The 15,756-nt window shown below is 42.0% G+C and overlaps 1 protein-coding gene across 15 annotated transcripts in view; it reads right to left on the reverse strand.

Annotated features, from left to right (window-relative positions):
• The window catches only part of RBFOX1 (RNA binding fox-1 homolog 1), a 2,061,082-nt gene that overhangs the window by 1,046,020 nt on the left and 999,306 nt on the right, over positions 1–15,756 (reverse strand). The window contains exon 1 of one of the 15 annotated variants that reach the window (XM_070413031.1): positions 10,193–10,356. The exons of the other annotated variants lie outside the window; for them this stretch is intronic. Coding sequence (XP_070269132.1) covers positions 10,193–10,237 — 45 coding nt within the window. The 5' untranslated portion in view covers positions 10,238–10,356. Of the gene's footprint in view, positions 1–10,192; positions 10,357–15,756 lie in introns of those variants that run through there. 15 annotated transcript variants of the gene reach the window in all.

A 15,756-nucleotide genomic window follows, 5' to 3' on the forward strand; every position in this document is an offset into this window, starting at 1 on the left:
CAGTCCCTGACAGGCGCGCACAGCTGGGAGGATAAGGACCATGATTTGCAGCGCCTCCGATGAATGACAAGTGTCTGCAGCACCCAGGGAATTTCGGGTTCCTCTGTGGCCAAACCATTACAGTTAACACGTGGCTTTATCATTTTCAGAAATTGCCAACAGCCGACCACGCCATTGCAGAGCACACGCCGACCCCCAGACCTTAGCCAGAACATCATTGCAAATCAAACAACTTCCGGGGATCTTTTTCTACCCTTTTCAAGGCCCTCTGGAGCACATTTTCAATGCAATTTGGGTTGCCTGTATCTAACACACAAGATCTATGTTGCTATCTAAGCTGATTTATGTCAGCTTGGGGTGAGGGGCTGATCACGGGTCCTATGAAAAATGGAAGCTCTTTTTATTAACAAAGTTTTTTTTTTTATTCTCTAAGTAGAATGTGTGTTGAAAATAAAAAGGAATAGAGGTATACTATTTCATGAACAGCTTCACTGAGGGGCAATTGATATACAACAGAACTGTGCGTGTTTAATATGTACAATTTGACGAGTTTGGATATATGCATCAACCCATGATGCCATCAGGATCAAGGTAATAAGCAATGTTTCCTTGTGTCGTGTGTGTGTGTGTTAGTGTGTGTGTGTGTGTAGTAAGGAAATAATGTAAGATCCACCCTCTTAACAAATTTTTTTAGTCCTCACATGAGGATATTTTCCCATTGATTGTTAGAGATAGTGGAAGAGAAGGAAAGAGAAACATCGATGTGAGAGAGATACATTGATTGGTTGCTTTTGCAAGCACCCTCACTAGGGCCAGGGGTCAAGCCTGCATCCCAGGTACATGCCCTTGACAGGAATTAAACCTGGGACCTTCAGGCCACAGGTCAATGCTCTATTCACGAGACAAACCAGTTAGGGTTTAACAATTTTTAGGTGCACATCGCCACGCTGTCAGCTATAGGGACTACGTTGCACAGCAGATGTCTACAGCTTATTCATCTTGCATAATCTTAAAAGCAAACCTTTCATTTGCTCCTGCTCCCCTCCCAGTCACACTTCTCACTAATCACAAAGTAACTTTCCCTTTGTCATCTTTGCAACTTCACTGTGTAGATAAACGTTTGCACGGGGATGTTTGTTTTCTAACAAAGTGTTCCAAATGCCTTTTTGACATTTGGACTCTTGATCACTTATACCACCTCCGGCATCATTTTAGGTCAATGCAGACCCACCTCCTTCCTTGAATACTTGTTGGCATCCAATCCCCTTTTGTTAGGCATTTAGTTTGCCCTAATGTTTCCTCCCACTGCACACTAGGCTGCAGTTAACAGTTTGTATCTGTGCAACCTTGAGCAAGTACCTAAATCCTAAAGTGGCAAATGCAGGGTCAAAGGATATGCACTTTTTTCAAAACTAAAATTTCCAAACTGTCTTCCACAAAAGAATGCACCATTCCACACTTTCTCCAACAGTGTAAAGATATCTGTTTCATCAAACATATTGTTTTCCAATGTGATATATGAAACATTTATATATACAGATGAAACTTTCAATATATATATACACATGTGGCCATATTTTCATGTACTTTCTGGTATTTACATTTGTTTTTCTGAAAACTATACACATGCTCTTTGCCAGTTTTCCTTCTGTATCAATGGTCAGTCTATCTGTCCATCCAACCATCCATCCATCCATCCATCCATCCATCATCCATATATTCTGCCAAGAGTATAAGAAGGTCAGTATTAATAAGAGGACCACAGCCCAGCTGGAGTGGCTCAGTGGTTGAGGGTCAACCTATGAACCAGGAGGTCACAGTTCGATTCCCAGTCAGGCATATGCCCAGGTTTCGGGCTTGATCCCCAGTAGGGACTTACAGGAGGCAGCCCATTGATGATTATCTCTCATCACTGAAGTTTCTATCTCTCTCTCCCTCTTCCTTCCTCTCTCTAAAATTAAAAAAAATTAAAAATAAAAAACAAACAAACAAAAAAGAGGACCACAGGGACTTCCTAGGACTAAACAAACTTGATCTATGTTAGAACAAAAATTATTATGGCTTTGAGTCAAGAGGGTGAAATGAAGTCATAATGTTTCAAATTTGATCACCAACCTCTAATCGTTAGCTATTGATAAACCTAGAAATGTCACCTCAAGTCTCAGTCTTCTCCATGAAAAATTGGCATAATAGGAACATCTACATCCTAGGGCTGCTGGGAACATTCAATTTAATCATTTGTATCCAGCTGTTAGCACAATGTATGACTCATTGCTAACTCAATAGATAGTATCAGTTGTAATGACAATAAAGAATAATTCTATATATTTAGCAATCAGATAGTGCATTAAAACAAAACCGGGTTTCTTTTTTCTATCAGCAGCAGAAGTTGAAGCCTAGACCACTTATAACATTGATGTAGCCTCTACATTTTTAACTTCCTAGGCAAATGGACTCAGAAAAAGTCCATTTTCCCATTGTTGGGTGTACTCTTTTTAATGGCACACAAATTTTATCACTGGTTGTCTTTTATTTTAAAAAGCAGATTCACATTAAATGTGGAAATATGTTAAAAACCAATCCCACTGGATATGGAATTTAAATGACCATTTTAAATCCAATTTCCTATTATTTTTTTTCCTTTTAGCCAATTAAGGAAGATATATTTATTTTAGCACTATAGACTAATAGACAACACTTAGAAAACTTATCGGAGAGTCTTATCTGTTGGAGTTTATTCCCATTTATTCGCCATTGAGCAACATATTTTGGCTTAATTTTAAACCATTTCCTGAACCAACACTTAGATGGAATAGGTATTCCACAAAAGCCAATTTGATGAACTGTATGAAGAAAAGAAATTTCACGATAATGGATCCAACATCAGTCCTTTGACAGTTCTGAAATGGGATTCACTCCTTGCTTTCTTTGCGTAAATGTGAGTTCATTGGGCCTGAAATATACAGGAAGAGCTGTAATGATTTCTACTTCCAGCTCAGTTGCTGGACTGTTCTGGGTTGGGGGAGGGTGCTTCAGAGCCCCCTTTTATGCCTTTGTCATGGCTGGTTGGCCAGATCAGCTGTTCAATAGGGCAGGAATGATCCTTCCTTCCCCTTGGGTAGGAAAAGAATCTGTGCCTGGTCAGTCCACTCTGTGGTTCTGAACCTTCAAGTGTGGGTTAATGCATAGGGAGCCTTGTACCAACTCTTACGTAATGCACAGTTGGGTCGGAAGGCTGTGGAAGCAGTTGGCCTGGGACTGGCATCCGTCCCGTTGGTGGCTTGCACTGCCACAACCTCCTCTTCCTCCACGATTTCATATTCAGGATACAAGATGTTTCCTTTAACAGCACACACCCTTCATACCCTTAATAAGAAAACTTTGAATATAAATTCTTCCATTCACTTACTCATTCATTCAACTGAAATGAATGGAGGTGCTCTACTCCCATCTTGTTTTTTTTGTGGTGGTTGTTTTTGTTTGTTTGGGGTTTTTTTTTTGAATAATCACGTATACATGTTTAACAGCAGACTTGCAAGATCTTTTCTCCCTCTAATGCAGAATAAAGTCTAACTGGTACTTCTACACAAAAATTTATGAGTAGGTTTTACTACATGCTGAAAATTCAACAGAGAATGAGATAGTCTAGGTCCGTGGTCGGCAAACTCATTAGTCAACAGAGCCAAATACCAACCGTGCAACGATTGAAATTTCTTTTGAGAGCCAAATTTTTTCAACTGAAACTATATAGGTAGGTACATTGTTATTAACTTAATTAGGGTACTCCTAAGGCTTAGGAAGAGCCACACTCAAGGGGCCAAAAAGCCGCATGTGGCTCGCGAGCCCCAGTTTGCCAACCACGGATTTAGGTCATCTCCATGGTCTAAGTGAGGGAAGTTAAATAGATTGGCATTAGCAAGATCAAGTCGGCCATCGATATGTCCACATCCACCATATCCCACTTGGTATGGACCACACTGGGCTCCCTAAAAAATTCTAAAAGTGCCAGAAAAACCAAAGAATTCAGTTTCTGGATGACCCCTCAGGAGGTCCAGCTGAATAATTTCTCTCTAGTTTTGTACCACAGTTCAGTAGAGAATTAAACAAAGATTATTCATCCTGTAATTATGCCCTTCTAAATACTATTGTTTCCCTTTGGTGGTTTTGGGTGTTGGAGGTGATCATGTAAAGAGAATTCACAAGCCCTTCTGACCCTGGTTCAGTGCACGTTGAGAAATAGTTAAATGTTGAAAAATAAAGCTGTGGGCATTACCATTCACTCTCATTCAAAAATGACTAGAGTGGTGTTCTTGATCAACCACCCCAAAATGAAACTAACAATGTCTTTTGTCTCAAAGCTCAAGTGAAGAAGTTGCCTAAACGATTATGCTTCTGTGCATTTAGAAAGTCAAATTATTACAGAGCATGGTGAAGTGGTCAGGAGCACAGACCGTGGAGGTGAAATCCCAGCTCTGCCACTTGGAAGCTGTGTGGCCTTAGGCAAATTACTCAACTTCTCTGGGCCACGGTTCTTTCTTCTGTAAAGTATAGATAATAACAATATCAAACCCAAGGCTTGATTTAAGGATTAAGTGAATTGATGTTTTAAAGCATTTACAACAATATAAAACACTACTGAAGTGTTTATTAAATACATAAGCAAATAAACCTATGCGTCAAACCTTTAAAGGCAAGGAGAAAATAATGGTGTTTGAATACTAAGAAGAATGGTTGTTCTTAGAATAACTGTTCCATGACTCATTTCAGGATGTTACTTTTCTCTTCTACTGACATCCGTACCATAGAACAAATTTTTGTTTTCCAGAACCTGCCAGAGGCAACACGGAGTAAATCAAAGAAAAGTGGGCATTTACACCACAATAACCCATGTCCTATTTATAAGGAAAGATGCCAGAGTAGGCAGGTGTAAAATTTTAGAGTCAAATAGTAAGAAAATAGGGATTTTCTGATTTTGCGTCATGAGCCTCTTCACAGTATCCACGCAGAGATTTTAAAAATGAGTGACTGAAATCCATTCTCTAGGAAAATCAGACCATGTGTATACATTAGTCATAGGGCCAGTGACATCGCTTAGGGCAGAATTTCTCCACCTCAGCACTTCTAGCATTACGGGCTGGACACTTCTTTGTTGTTTTGGAGTAGAAGGCTGTCGGTGCATCCTAGGATATTTAGCAACATTTCTGGTCTCCACCCAACAGATGCCAATAACAAACCCTGCCCAAATGAGACACCCAAAAACATCTCCAATATATTGTGAAAGGTTGTCCCTGGAGGAGAGGGAAGTGAGAAAATTGCTCCTAGTTGACAACCACTGGCTTCAGGCATCTGTGGAATCCCACATTTGTGGATCTTCCTAAATTCAGGGTACATTTCAGTGGTATCTTGGTTTACTGGAGTCAGAAAAATTTGGAGTCTAGTTACTTATTCTAACTATAAAAAGTCTTGAAGATTGCTTCCATGGCTCTAAGTTATGCAGAGCAATACCTACCTTGCAGAGTCGTGGTAAGGACCAGAGGAGATAGGGTGGAGGTCCCAGTCCAATGCCTGACACACAGAGGCAGCAAGGGCCCAGACATCGTCCTGTATTCCTGTTAGTGTCCAGGTGTGATCACATCATCACCTTCATCATCCTCACCGTGATAATAAACATGGAAGGCTTCTCTATCTCTACATGCAAATAACCATGATAGATACAACCGCTGCGTCCATCATGTTAACAGATAAGCAACCGATTTCCTCATGAGCAGAGATTTCAATCAAACAACAAAGAAATATATCCACTGTCCTGTGGCAAATGCAGATGCAGAATTACCATGACGAGAAAGGAAACGCTAGCAGCAGTTTTCCTAATGTATGCTCCTTAAGGGGTCCTGTTTCCCAAGCCAACAGCAGGCAGACTGGCCACCTGGACTCATGTGGTGGTGGCTGGCTTTCTCCAAAGGATTGAAAGTGTGAGGGAGACGATACAGAGGACCAGACTTCCCGAGGGTCTACGTCTGTTGTGTGCACGCTCTTTGTGTGGTCACGGTACATCCACCCAGTCTAGAAAATTTAACCCACTGACCAGCCACTGCAGGGAGTTCAGAGCAGCTAGAAGTAACATGGCCCAGTTTAAAGCTTAGATGATCGTGAATCCAGAATTCCAGACTTCACGTCTATAGGTGTAGAGGAAAAGTAACAAATATGCCCACCATTACTTAAGGAAAAGAAATCATGCCATCCTGGGACTATGGATACACTGTGTCAATTACAACTATATCATTTCTCCAAAAGTCTTCTCTGGCCTGCTTGATATGGGGACTAGCTGAACGATTATTCACCGCCAATTAATGTGAGGGAACCAGCACCTGCTCTTCTTGCTCTTCCTTTAAACTCAACTGAAATAATTTCCCCGGAACTTGCAGATACAAAACTGCATTAAGAACTTCCAATTGATCCTATTTACCTCCCTGACATCAAAGTCCTCAGACTTCATAAGCCACTGTGAGAGGGGGCCTTCCAATACCCTATAAGTTATGCACACACCTCAGCAGAAAGAACACTTTGAAATTTTTATGGAGCAGCAAAAATGGGGAGCGTATTAATCTAAGCAGTGAAATTGGGCTTTTTGTCATTTTTAATTGCTTAAATTCGTAACCTAGTTTTGCTAAATCAAAAAGGAGTCACTACAGCTGACACAAGCTTTTTCCGCTTTGGGGGCACACACATAACCCCCCCCCCCAAAAAACTTTTCATATACAATGTATTTCTATCAATAAAAAACACTCCTGAATTTGAGACATTATTGAATATTTGAATCTAGAGGTTTCCAGGTCTGGCCTTGCAGACTAAAACAGACTTTGAAAGATTTATTTATCCCCTTTAGTGCTGTGCACACGGGGCGGGGTGGGAGGGGGGGGGGAGGGGGGAGCATGAACACCGGATCCCAGGACTATTTTGTTATATGTGATTTAATTAGAATACATTAAAATGCATAATTTAAAAGTTCTCCATGCCCTGAATTGCCCATTTACTATTGCCCATAGGGCATGCAAATGCTCACCTCTGCATGGAAATGAAGGAAAAGAGACAGAAGGACAAAGATGTGCAGCCCTGAATGCGTACAAAGATCTCATGTATCACCGTACCCTGAAGTTTCCAGCTCAACATCAGAAAAAGCCTACAGTGCAAAAAAGAGTCAGGATCCATGCCTTGTCCCGCTGTTTATTTTTACACGTCGGAAAAATCAACACAAGATGGGGATCCGAGTTTCCTCGATGACATTTTGTTTTAATGCCCTGAGAATTACTTTCAAAGAACTTACTCCCGCCTTCTCCATGATAACTTTGAGACTAATACACATACATTTTTAAAATAGCTAAAAATTAAACAAACATTGTATTAGTAAAGTGTTATTATTATTTCATAAATGTTCTTCTTATTTTGGACAACATTGCATTTCTCTGGCATTGCAACTCTGCCCAAAACCTAATATAAAAATTATAAATGTAGACAGGAAACGGGACCAAAATTCCATTTCAGTGGACATTGTAATGGTTATTTAGCTCGACACTGACCCATCCAATATGGTTTTCTGTAATTAAACAGAAAATGGTTAGGAACATGCTTTCTCATTCTCATGTAATACTCTCAAAATATGACCATATATTCTCAAAATCTCACAACTATAATTTTGAGGAAGCAATTGTTGCTAAAAGCCCTTTAATTGAAATCTACTTCAATGTTTGTGTCATGTTCATGGGGGAGAGAAAAAAGTTTGGGGGGAAAAAAAGGAATAAACTATTTTTGTGATACTTAAATAATCTGTCCTATAAGTCAAGTTTATGGTTATTTCTATCAAGTCCAAGTAAATACAGATTAAAATGGATTCAGAGTCTAAAACTACGGAAGGTAATAGGGAAAACAGAAGTTTGAAGCACAGGCTATAATAGATGAGTGTAAAACTATGCTGAGCCCAATAAAGTTATGACGGTCCAAGTGCACTGTTGTAAAAACCCATCAGTTGGTGATAACAGAAAAAAAAGATTCAGCTCATTTCGTGTAATGAAGGCATTTTCCAAGAGTCCATTTGCTTGGTCAAAAAGAAATGACAAGAAAACTTTATCACTTTAACAATAAGTGCTATTAATTAGCTCTTGTACATGAGCAGAGAATATCAAAGAGGAAGAAGAAAATCACATTCCAATTATCCTTCAGAGTGCAAAACATCTGCTAAAATAAAAATGTGGTAGAAGGTATTGGAAAAGCGTTGTGTGCCAGGCACAAGAATAAAGACAGAAGGAGGGAAATATAGGTGAATGAGAGAAAAAGGCAGGGAGGGAAAGGGGAGAGAAAAGGAAGAAAGAAAGAAAAGGAAAACAGGAAATGTAAGGGAAGGCTAGAAGAAACCTCCCCCCATAGGTAATACTTGCTCCATTCTTTAGTGAAGCAATTTTCTCTTCATAACCCGTGAGCATTCTAATACACAGGAAACCTCCGCCTGCGTGGGGAGTGTGCGTGGGCAGATAAGACTTGAAAAATCCCCTCTTCTTCCATGAGAATCATGAATGCTGCCCGCATTCCCTATTAACGCCAGTGGTAAGCAGCTGTCACTGCTTGACTTTAGTTTAGTTACTCAAACAACAACCCTCTTCAAAGTTAATCACAGCAAATCATAAAGGCCTGTGACTCCATTCCACAAACGCGTTTATACTCCTGCCCTTTGGGCTCCTGAAGATACGTATTGACCTTAAACCAAACAATTTACTACCCAGCTCCTCAGGTAAAGAGGATTACACAACCATATTTTGGCTGCCTCCATTATAAACTGCATTCATTTCCGTGTTCCCCAAATTAAACCATGCAAACGAGTACATTAAGAGATATCTAAAGATACGCATAAAGTGACTCTTTTTTTAGCAAGTAATTTAATGAACGATTTAATAAGATGACTGTGCCAACAAAACTTTTGGATTCAGAATTCCCCTTGCTCCCCTATTGTGTGTGTGTTGGGGGGGTGAAGGGCGGGCACTCAGCTCTTTTGTCAACAGAAATAAGTAAAACCACCCATTTCACTGTCATCTGAAAATAATGGCTACAGGGATAGGCTGAGCCTGAGTCTTTGAGGTGATCCTTCTAGGCTGATAAATGTCGTATTCACCTCTTGGCATATTTTTAAAATGCTTGCCAGTAAACTCCATCATTTGGGAAGGCAAAGCACATCCCCTCCCCGCCCCCCCCCCCCCCCCCAGTTTGATCTCTCAAAAAGGGCAACTCTTGTTTCATTTAATAAAACGGTCCAGAGTCTATTTCTCAAGTCAAAGCATTTGCAACGTTGTCCATTTCACATCTCTTCCCCGGGAACCAGGAACGCAGTGGGGAGAGTACAGCGCGCAGCTAGCTCGGGAGACATGTTTACACAAACATCAGTGCCTTTTCCCACACACGCACACGCCTGCCCACCGGACTGAGCTGCCAACTTTCCAAATGCCCGGCCCATCTGGCCAGGGGTTTCATCAACCGCTCATGTAAAGGGCTGCGCAGCTTTGCAAAGCCCTGGCCAGCCAACTGGGACTTCCATGCCTTTTCTTATAAACACTTATTCATCTCTAGAAATAAAGTTAAAGGCAGTCAGTGAGCATGGGCAAGGAAGTTCCCCAGGAACTTCTAGCCAGTAAAGAAAATCAATTCATACCCCGCCCCACCCCGCCCCCCAGGGCTCCCCTATCACTCCTAACGCCCCTCGCCCTCCTCGGTGGTCAGCGCCCCTGGGCGCCCCGCCTGCACGGTCCCCGGGCGCCCAGCCCGCCCGGTCCCCGGGTGGCTTTACCTGCCGTGGCTCATTCACGCGCCCTGGACGCAGCCGCAGCTTCCATCGCGGCTCCGCTTTGCCCGGATTGCACCCGCCGCCAGGTCCCTATTCTAATCAGCAGCCCAGGAGGCGCACACACCGCCACCCTCCGCCTGCACGTTGGACGCGGCTGGCGGCGGCTCCTCTTGCCACAGGCAGCCCAAAATGTCAATTTGCACACTCCTCCCTCCGCCGCCCGCCCCCGTGCCCGGCCCGCTCCCACCCCCTCCCGTGAGTCAGTGGGCTTCAGGACGCGCCGCAGGAGCCAGCCGCCTGCTCGCCGCTCTTCCTCTCCCTCGTCTCTCCGTCCCTGACGGCGCTGAGAGCCTTCCCTCGCCTTACCTGAAGGGCATCTCCCACGACTGCAATTAGATGCCAAGATTTCATCCCGGGCTGCAAAGTGCCCCCCGTTTCCTCCCCGGGAGAACACGGGAGAAGTCCGAGGCAGCGGCGCGCGGCCCCCACGTGCTAGCAATGCAAATGACTCCGGTCCTCGGCGCGAGCGCCCTGCCGCGCTGGCCCGGCTGCCTGGCAGCCCCACGCCGTCGCCAGCAGGTGCGGAACGTGCAGGGAAAGAGCGAGCGAGCAGCTGGAGCAAGGTGGCAATCAACGCGGAGACGTACACAAAGGGAGGCCACCGAGGTGCCAGGGACGCTGCAGCGCCCCAGCCCCGCTTCCCTGGCCTCCGCGCCAAAAACGCTCGCCAAATTGGACGCCCAATGTTTTTGCAAAGTCTTGCAGCCTGGGGAGGCGGTGGCTGAGTGGGTCCCGCCTCCAAGCTTCTCCAAAGGCTTGCAAACCTCGGAGCTGGCAGCGCTATCTTCTCTCTCTCTCTCTCTCTCTCTCTCTCTCTCTCTCTCTCTCTCTCTCTCTCTCTCCTCTCCCTCCCTCCCCGCACGTGTCCCTTTCCTTGTTCTTTCAAGCATTAAATATGTACCACATGACAGAATAGGGCACCTTGCAAGGTCCTCCCAGTCCACACTTGACAACCAATTTTAACTCACCAGCAGTGAGATGTCTAAAGGCAGGATATAAGCACTTCCAATTACTTACACTACTCCTGCATTATTCAAAGTGTCCATGGGACAGTATTTACGACTTCCAATATGCTGCTACTTCACATATAAATACAGTACAGGATGCAAATCCCATCAGCTCTTCCCCCCAACGCTGCTCACAGGATTTCCTTAGTGTTTCCTCCTACAAGCAGCTGTAGTATTGTAATCTCAGATCTTCCTACACCTGATGTGCTGAGTGACAACGCTGAAAAGTTAGAGGAGGGAAATATCTATCGTGTCCTGTTGAACTTTAGAGCTCACCTTTGGGAGTGGATTTACCTTGGCCAATCGGTGTGGCTCAGTGGTTGTGCCTTGACCCATGAACCAGGTCACAGTTGGATTCCCAGTCAAGGCACATGCCCCTTTGCCAGTTTGATCCCCAGTAGGGGGCGTGCAGGAGGCAGCTGGTCAATGATTCTTTCTCATTATTGATGTTTCTATCTCTCTCCCTGCCCCCCCCCCCCCTTGCCCTCTTCCTCTCTGGAATAAATAAAAAATATATTTTTAAAAAAACAAAGTGTATTTACCTTGAAGAATGATAACATCAAAATAAATTCCCCATTTTTTTTGTTGTTGTTGTTAAGTAAGTCCCAGCTAGTCCCTGTCTAAGTGCTGATTTCATTAAAGACCAAGCAATTGGTTGGCTGGGGAAGTGAATCTTCTGGATGTAGACAAATTAGTGTGTTTTTTTTTCTTTCTTTTTCCTTACAGTCGGAACTGAAAGCTGCATGAAAGCACTTATCAATGGGATGGGAGGGATCTAAACGCCATAGAAAATTCCACATGCGGGTAAATAGACCTTATTTGATTAACAGTGAAATATTCACTGGCTTCCTTGCCATTTCTCAGATACTTTTTTTCTTTTTGTTAAAAGCCTTGTGTACAACTGATTAGAATTTTATATATCAGTAAGCACATTTTAAAATGCTAATAAATCTTTCAGATATTTACTTCCACGTTCATTACAGCTTCACATCCAGAGGCAATATTTTGGGGTTTTTGGGGAACATGCCAAGTCCTTATATGGCCATCATCCATCTCCGTCACACCAGTAACAAAATGAGAAGTTTCATGTTTTTTTCCCTTCTATGCATTAAGGGTGTTTTTAATATAGCGTTAAAATAGTGTTTCAATTGCTCCTTGGGGAGTGAATAGAAGTTAATGTGTGTTTTCTCCACCTGCCTTTCCTGGGGGCAGTGGCATTTAGGGGATGCTAAGGTGACATTAGGTAAGACTTCCTGTCACAGAGATGACGCAGTATACTCCCTGGTTATTTTAACAGTTGAAGGCTAACGTAAGCACCTGTCCTCTGGTCGAGGTTTTCAATGGCATTGGGTAAAATGGCAAGAGATTTCCAGACTTTTACGTAATCAGACAGGTTTCCAGACTTTTTGCTTAACCATAACCTTATATAATTATAGAGATCCACAAATATAAAGTATTATTTTACTTTCTATGCCAGCGGAAGTTGGCATTCTCATTGGAATAATTTGGTTCACAAATCAGTACACAAAAGCAAGGTTATTCTAAGTTAGGGATGGTGGGGGTGGCGGGTGGAGAGATAGCAAACCCTAATTACAGCCCCATTTGTCCTCCTGTTCCCTGGCACATATGGCCATTTAATCACGGAGTGAGACAACCTTGGCAGATGTTGCCAAACCTGGTTATTGATATAAATTGCTATTCTCATGTGTAAGTGCCCCAGCAAAGAGTTAAAACAATGTCTGTACTCACCCAAAGGGAACTAAAGGTCTACTCTAGCATCTGTGGCGACAAGACCAGATGACACAGAGCTAAAGTTGTTTCCTCGTTCACCGTCTATGAGGAAAACAGCAATGGATGAAAGCCCTCGAGCCCCTGTGGGAATGCAACGTGTCATGGTCGCTCTGGAAACTGATTTCCTGAGAGGTATTAAAATAGAGAATGTGCTCACCCTATAACCAAGAAGTTCTACTTCTAATGCCCACCCAGCAAACTTATGCACAAGCTATGTTCAGGGATATAACAGCTTGTAATAAAAACAAAATAATAAACTACCTATCACCATAAAAATATTATATGTCCTATGTGGAATACTATAGAACAGAGACAAATGATGATTAAAGCTACATTTGAATAATCTGTAGCTGTATAAACATGGGTGTGTATAGAGAAAAATATATCTATACACACTGCATAGTACAACTATAGATACATATAGATACATTTTTTTCAGTAAAAGTTTTGCTGAGATAAAAAAGCAAGTTTTAAATAATTCATACACCATGATACCCTTCATGAAAGAAAATGCACAAATGAAATAGGGTAGATTTTCTCTAGATATATACATACCTGTGGACACATAGAAAATGATCCAGAAGGGAGACTGGCCAAATCCGGCTGCTGCCTGTTTCTGTACAAGCTGCTAGCCAGAAATGTCTTTTATATGTAAGTGGTTTAAAAAAAAAAACATGAAAAGAAGAGGAATATTTTATTATATGAAAATATATGGTATTAAAACATTCAAATTTCACTGTCCACAAATGCAGTCTTATTGGAATTCAGCTATGTACCATTTGCTTACACATTGCCTGTGACTGCTTTTGCTCAGTGGCACAGTTGAACGGTGATGACAGTACCAAATGGCCCACAAAGCCCAAAATGTTTACTGTCTGGCCCTTTACAGAAGTTCCCCAATCTCTGGTCTGGAAGAATGGGCCCCACATTCATAACAGTGTCCTCTGGGGGACATGGGAGGAGACTGGGGCTGATGGGGAGGGAGAGAGAGTGCTAGTTCCCCTTTTCAGAGAATTTAGTTATTGGTTTTATACTTTAATAAAAGGTAACGTGTATGTTTTCTATACTTCCAAACTTTAAATATGCATACATATGTGCACTCATAAACACCGATGTATAACTTACAAAACGACGTTTGTATGTATATAAAACCTTTTAAAACATGCATGTATATGACATATTCATACATGTAAATGAATACTATACACACACATGGCTTATTTTGACTTTAACGAGAAGGTGTATACCATTTTTAAAATGTATGTGTGTGTCTATGTAGATACACATACCTGGAAAAAATAAATGCAAAATAGGTAGTTCTTCATGGTAGAAACATAGATGCTTATTACTTTCTTCTTTGTTAATTCAGGTATTTGTCAGTTTCCCAAGTAGATATAGATATAAGGAAACAGTGGACCCCCGCCCCCCGGGACCATGTGAGTGGTTCAAACCACCATTGTGCAATAGCATTTTTCTTGCCAGGATCTGCCTTTTCTCTTCAAATCCTGAATGATAAGACCTTCAAAAAAAACATCAAGGTTTGGCTTACACTCACCTAACATTTCTGGAAAACCCCAGTATCTAATTGCTTCTTCATAGGAAAAAAAATTGCTAAGCCTCAGTGCACTAAAGATTTTTATAAAAATCAATCTTATCCTTGAAGTAAAATGCGCCATAGATTATCCTTTCTGCTAGAAGTTATGGTAATGACTGACCGAGATCTGCCTCACAATACAGTAATATTGCTCCTTTACCAGTTTGAAAATATTTCCTCATAGAAAAGCACAAAGCAGGTTCCAGCAGAAAAAAAATAAAATAAAATAAAATTACATAGCAACCACGCTGGCGCTTGTCGGATTAGAACAGTGGGACCTAATGACTTTCTTTGTCCTGACATCCACTAATCCAGTTGCATCAGGAAAGGTGAGCTTAATGAAGCACACTGAGGTGGGAGAGCGCACGATTTATGGTGGAGTTATTGTGCTTATATTCCGAAATGGATCCCATTAGCTCAACATTGGTGGCTAGCAAATGACCACATTTCCTAATAGGCAAACGCATGAATTACCTGGGCATATTTTAGAAGCGTGCTCTACAAAATGGTGCGCCTTACAACTTTAAACTAGGACCAGGTGAACCACATTCTTTAATGAGGCGTAGCAGACCTTTTTTTCGAGCAAGAAACAGAATTATTGCAACTGAACATCCATTCTTCCTCTTCATAATTTAGCACGTCCACCTAACCTTTTCCTTTAGGTGGCGCGTAGCAAGTACGCCACTGAGAGAGATGATTTTTTATTAAATAGCATGGCAACAAACAAGGATTGTTTTTCAATGCTTTTTATCAATATAAGGCCAACGTGTGTTGACCTTGGGAAGTTTAGAAAATTTGGAAAAGTACAGGGGAAAAAAGTCACTCATTGCTTTACCTTCCAAAGATAGCCGCATGCAATGTTTTATCACAAGTAGGTCCACTCAGACATTTTTCATCGCATAGGTAACTAAAAAGTCATAACCACAACAGACACTTCAGTACATAAAATGCCTTATACTCTTGTGGCACTTTGCAATGTATCAAGAGTTTCTGCCTAATAAAAAAAGATGATATTAATTTTAGTATGCCACTATGATGCCTAGGTTTGTTTCACTCCATGTTCAATAACACCGAAATGAACATCTTTGCCCATAATGTCATGAGCCTGTTTCTGTCCTATATCTCAAGGTAAATATCTGAAAGTGAAACTGATGAGTCAAAATGTGGGCACCGTTTTTAGGGCTTTAGATATAAGGAACCAGAATACTGGAAAGTTATAGTAACCTACATTCCCAGTAGCGGTATCACAGAGAAGCCATCTCATCCTGGGAACAATTTGGGGCCAACTACTTCCTCTTTCAATAACCATCTCCTGGCTCCCGAACCTCTCCATCCACCTGCTCCAGTTGGGCCTCCACCCAATTGCAGGCTAAATTAACATGAAAGAGCTCACACATAGAAAACAAAGGCGGTAATGGGGAGCAATTTAAATCTAAGCTTATTTAACCTAAGTGGAGAGTGGCTGTCCATTTTGTCTT

This window comes from Myotis yumanensis, unplaced genomic scaffold, assembly GCF_028538775.1.
Source record: "Myotis yumanensis isolate MYYU_CA2020_CCGP unplaced genomic scaffold, mMyoYum1.0.hap1 SCAF_4, whole genome shotgun sequence".
NCBI classification, from domain to species: domain Eukaryota; kingdom Metazoa; phylum Chordata; class Mammalia; order Chiroptera; family Vespertilionidae; genus Myotis; species Myotis yumanensis.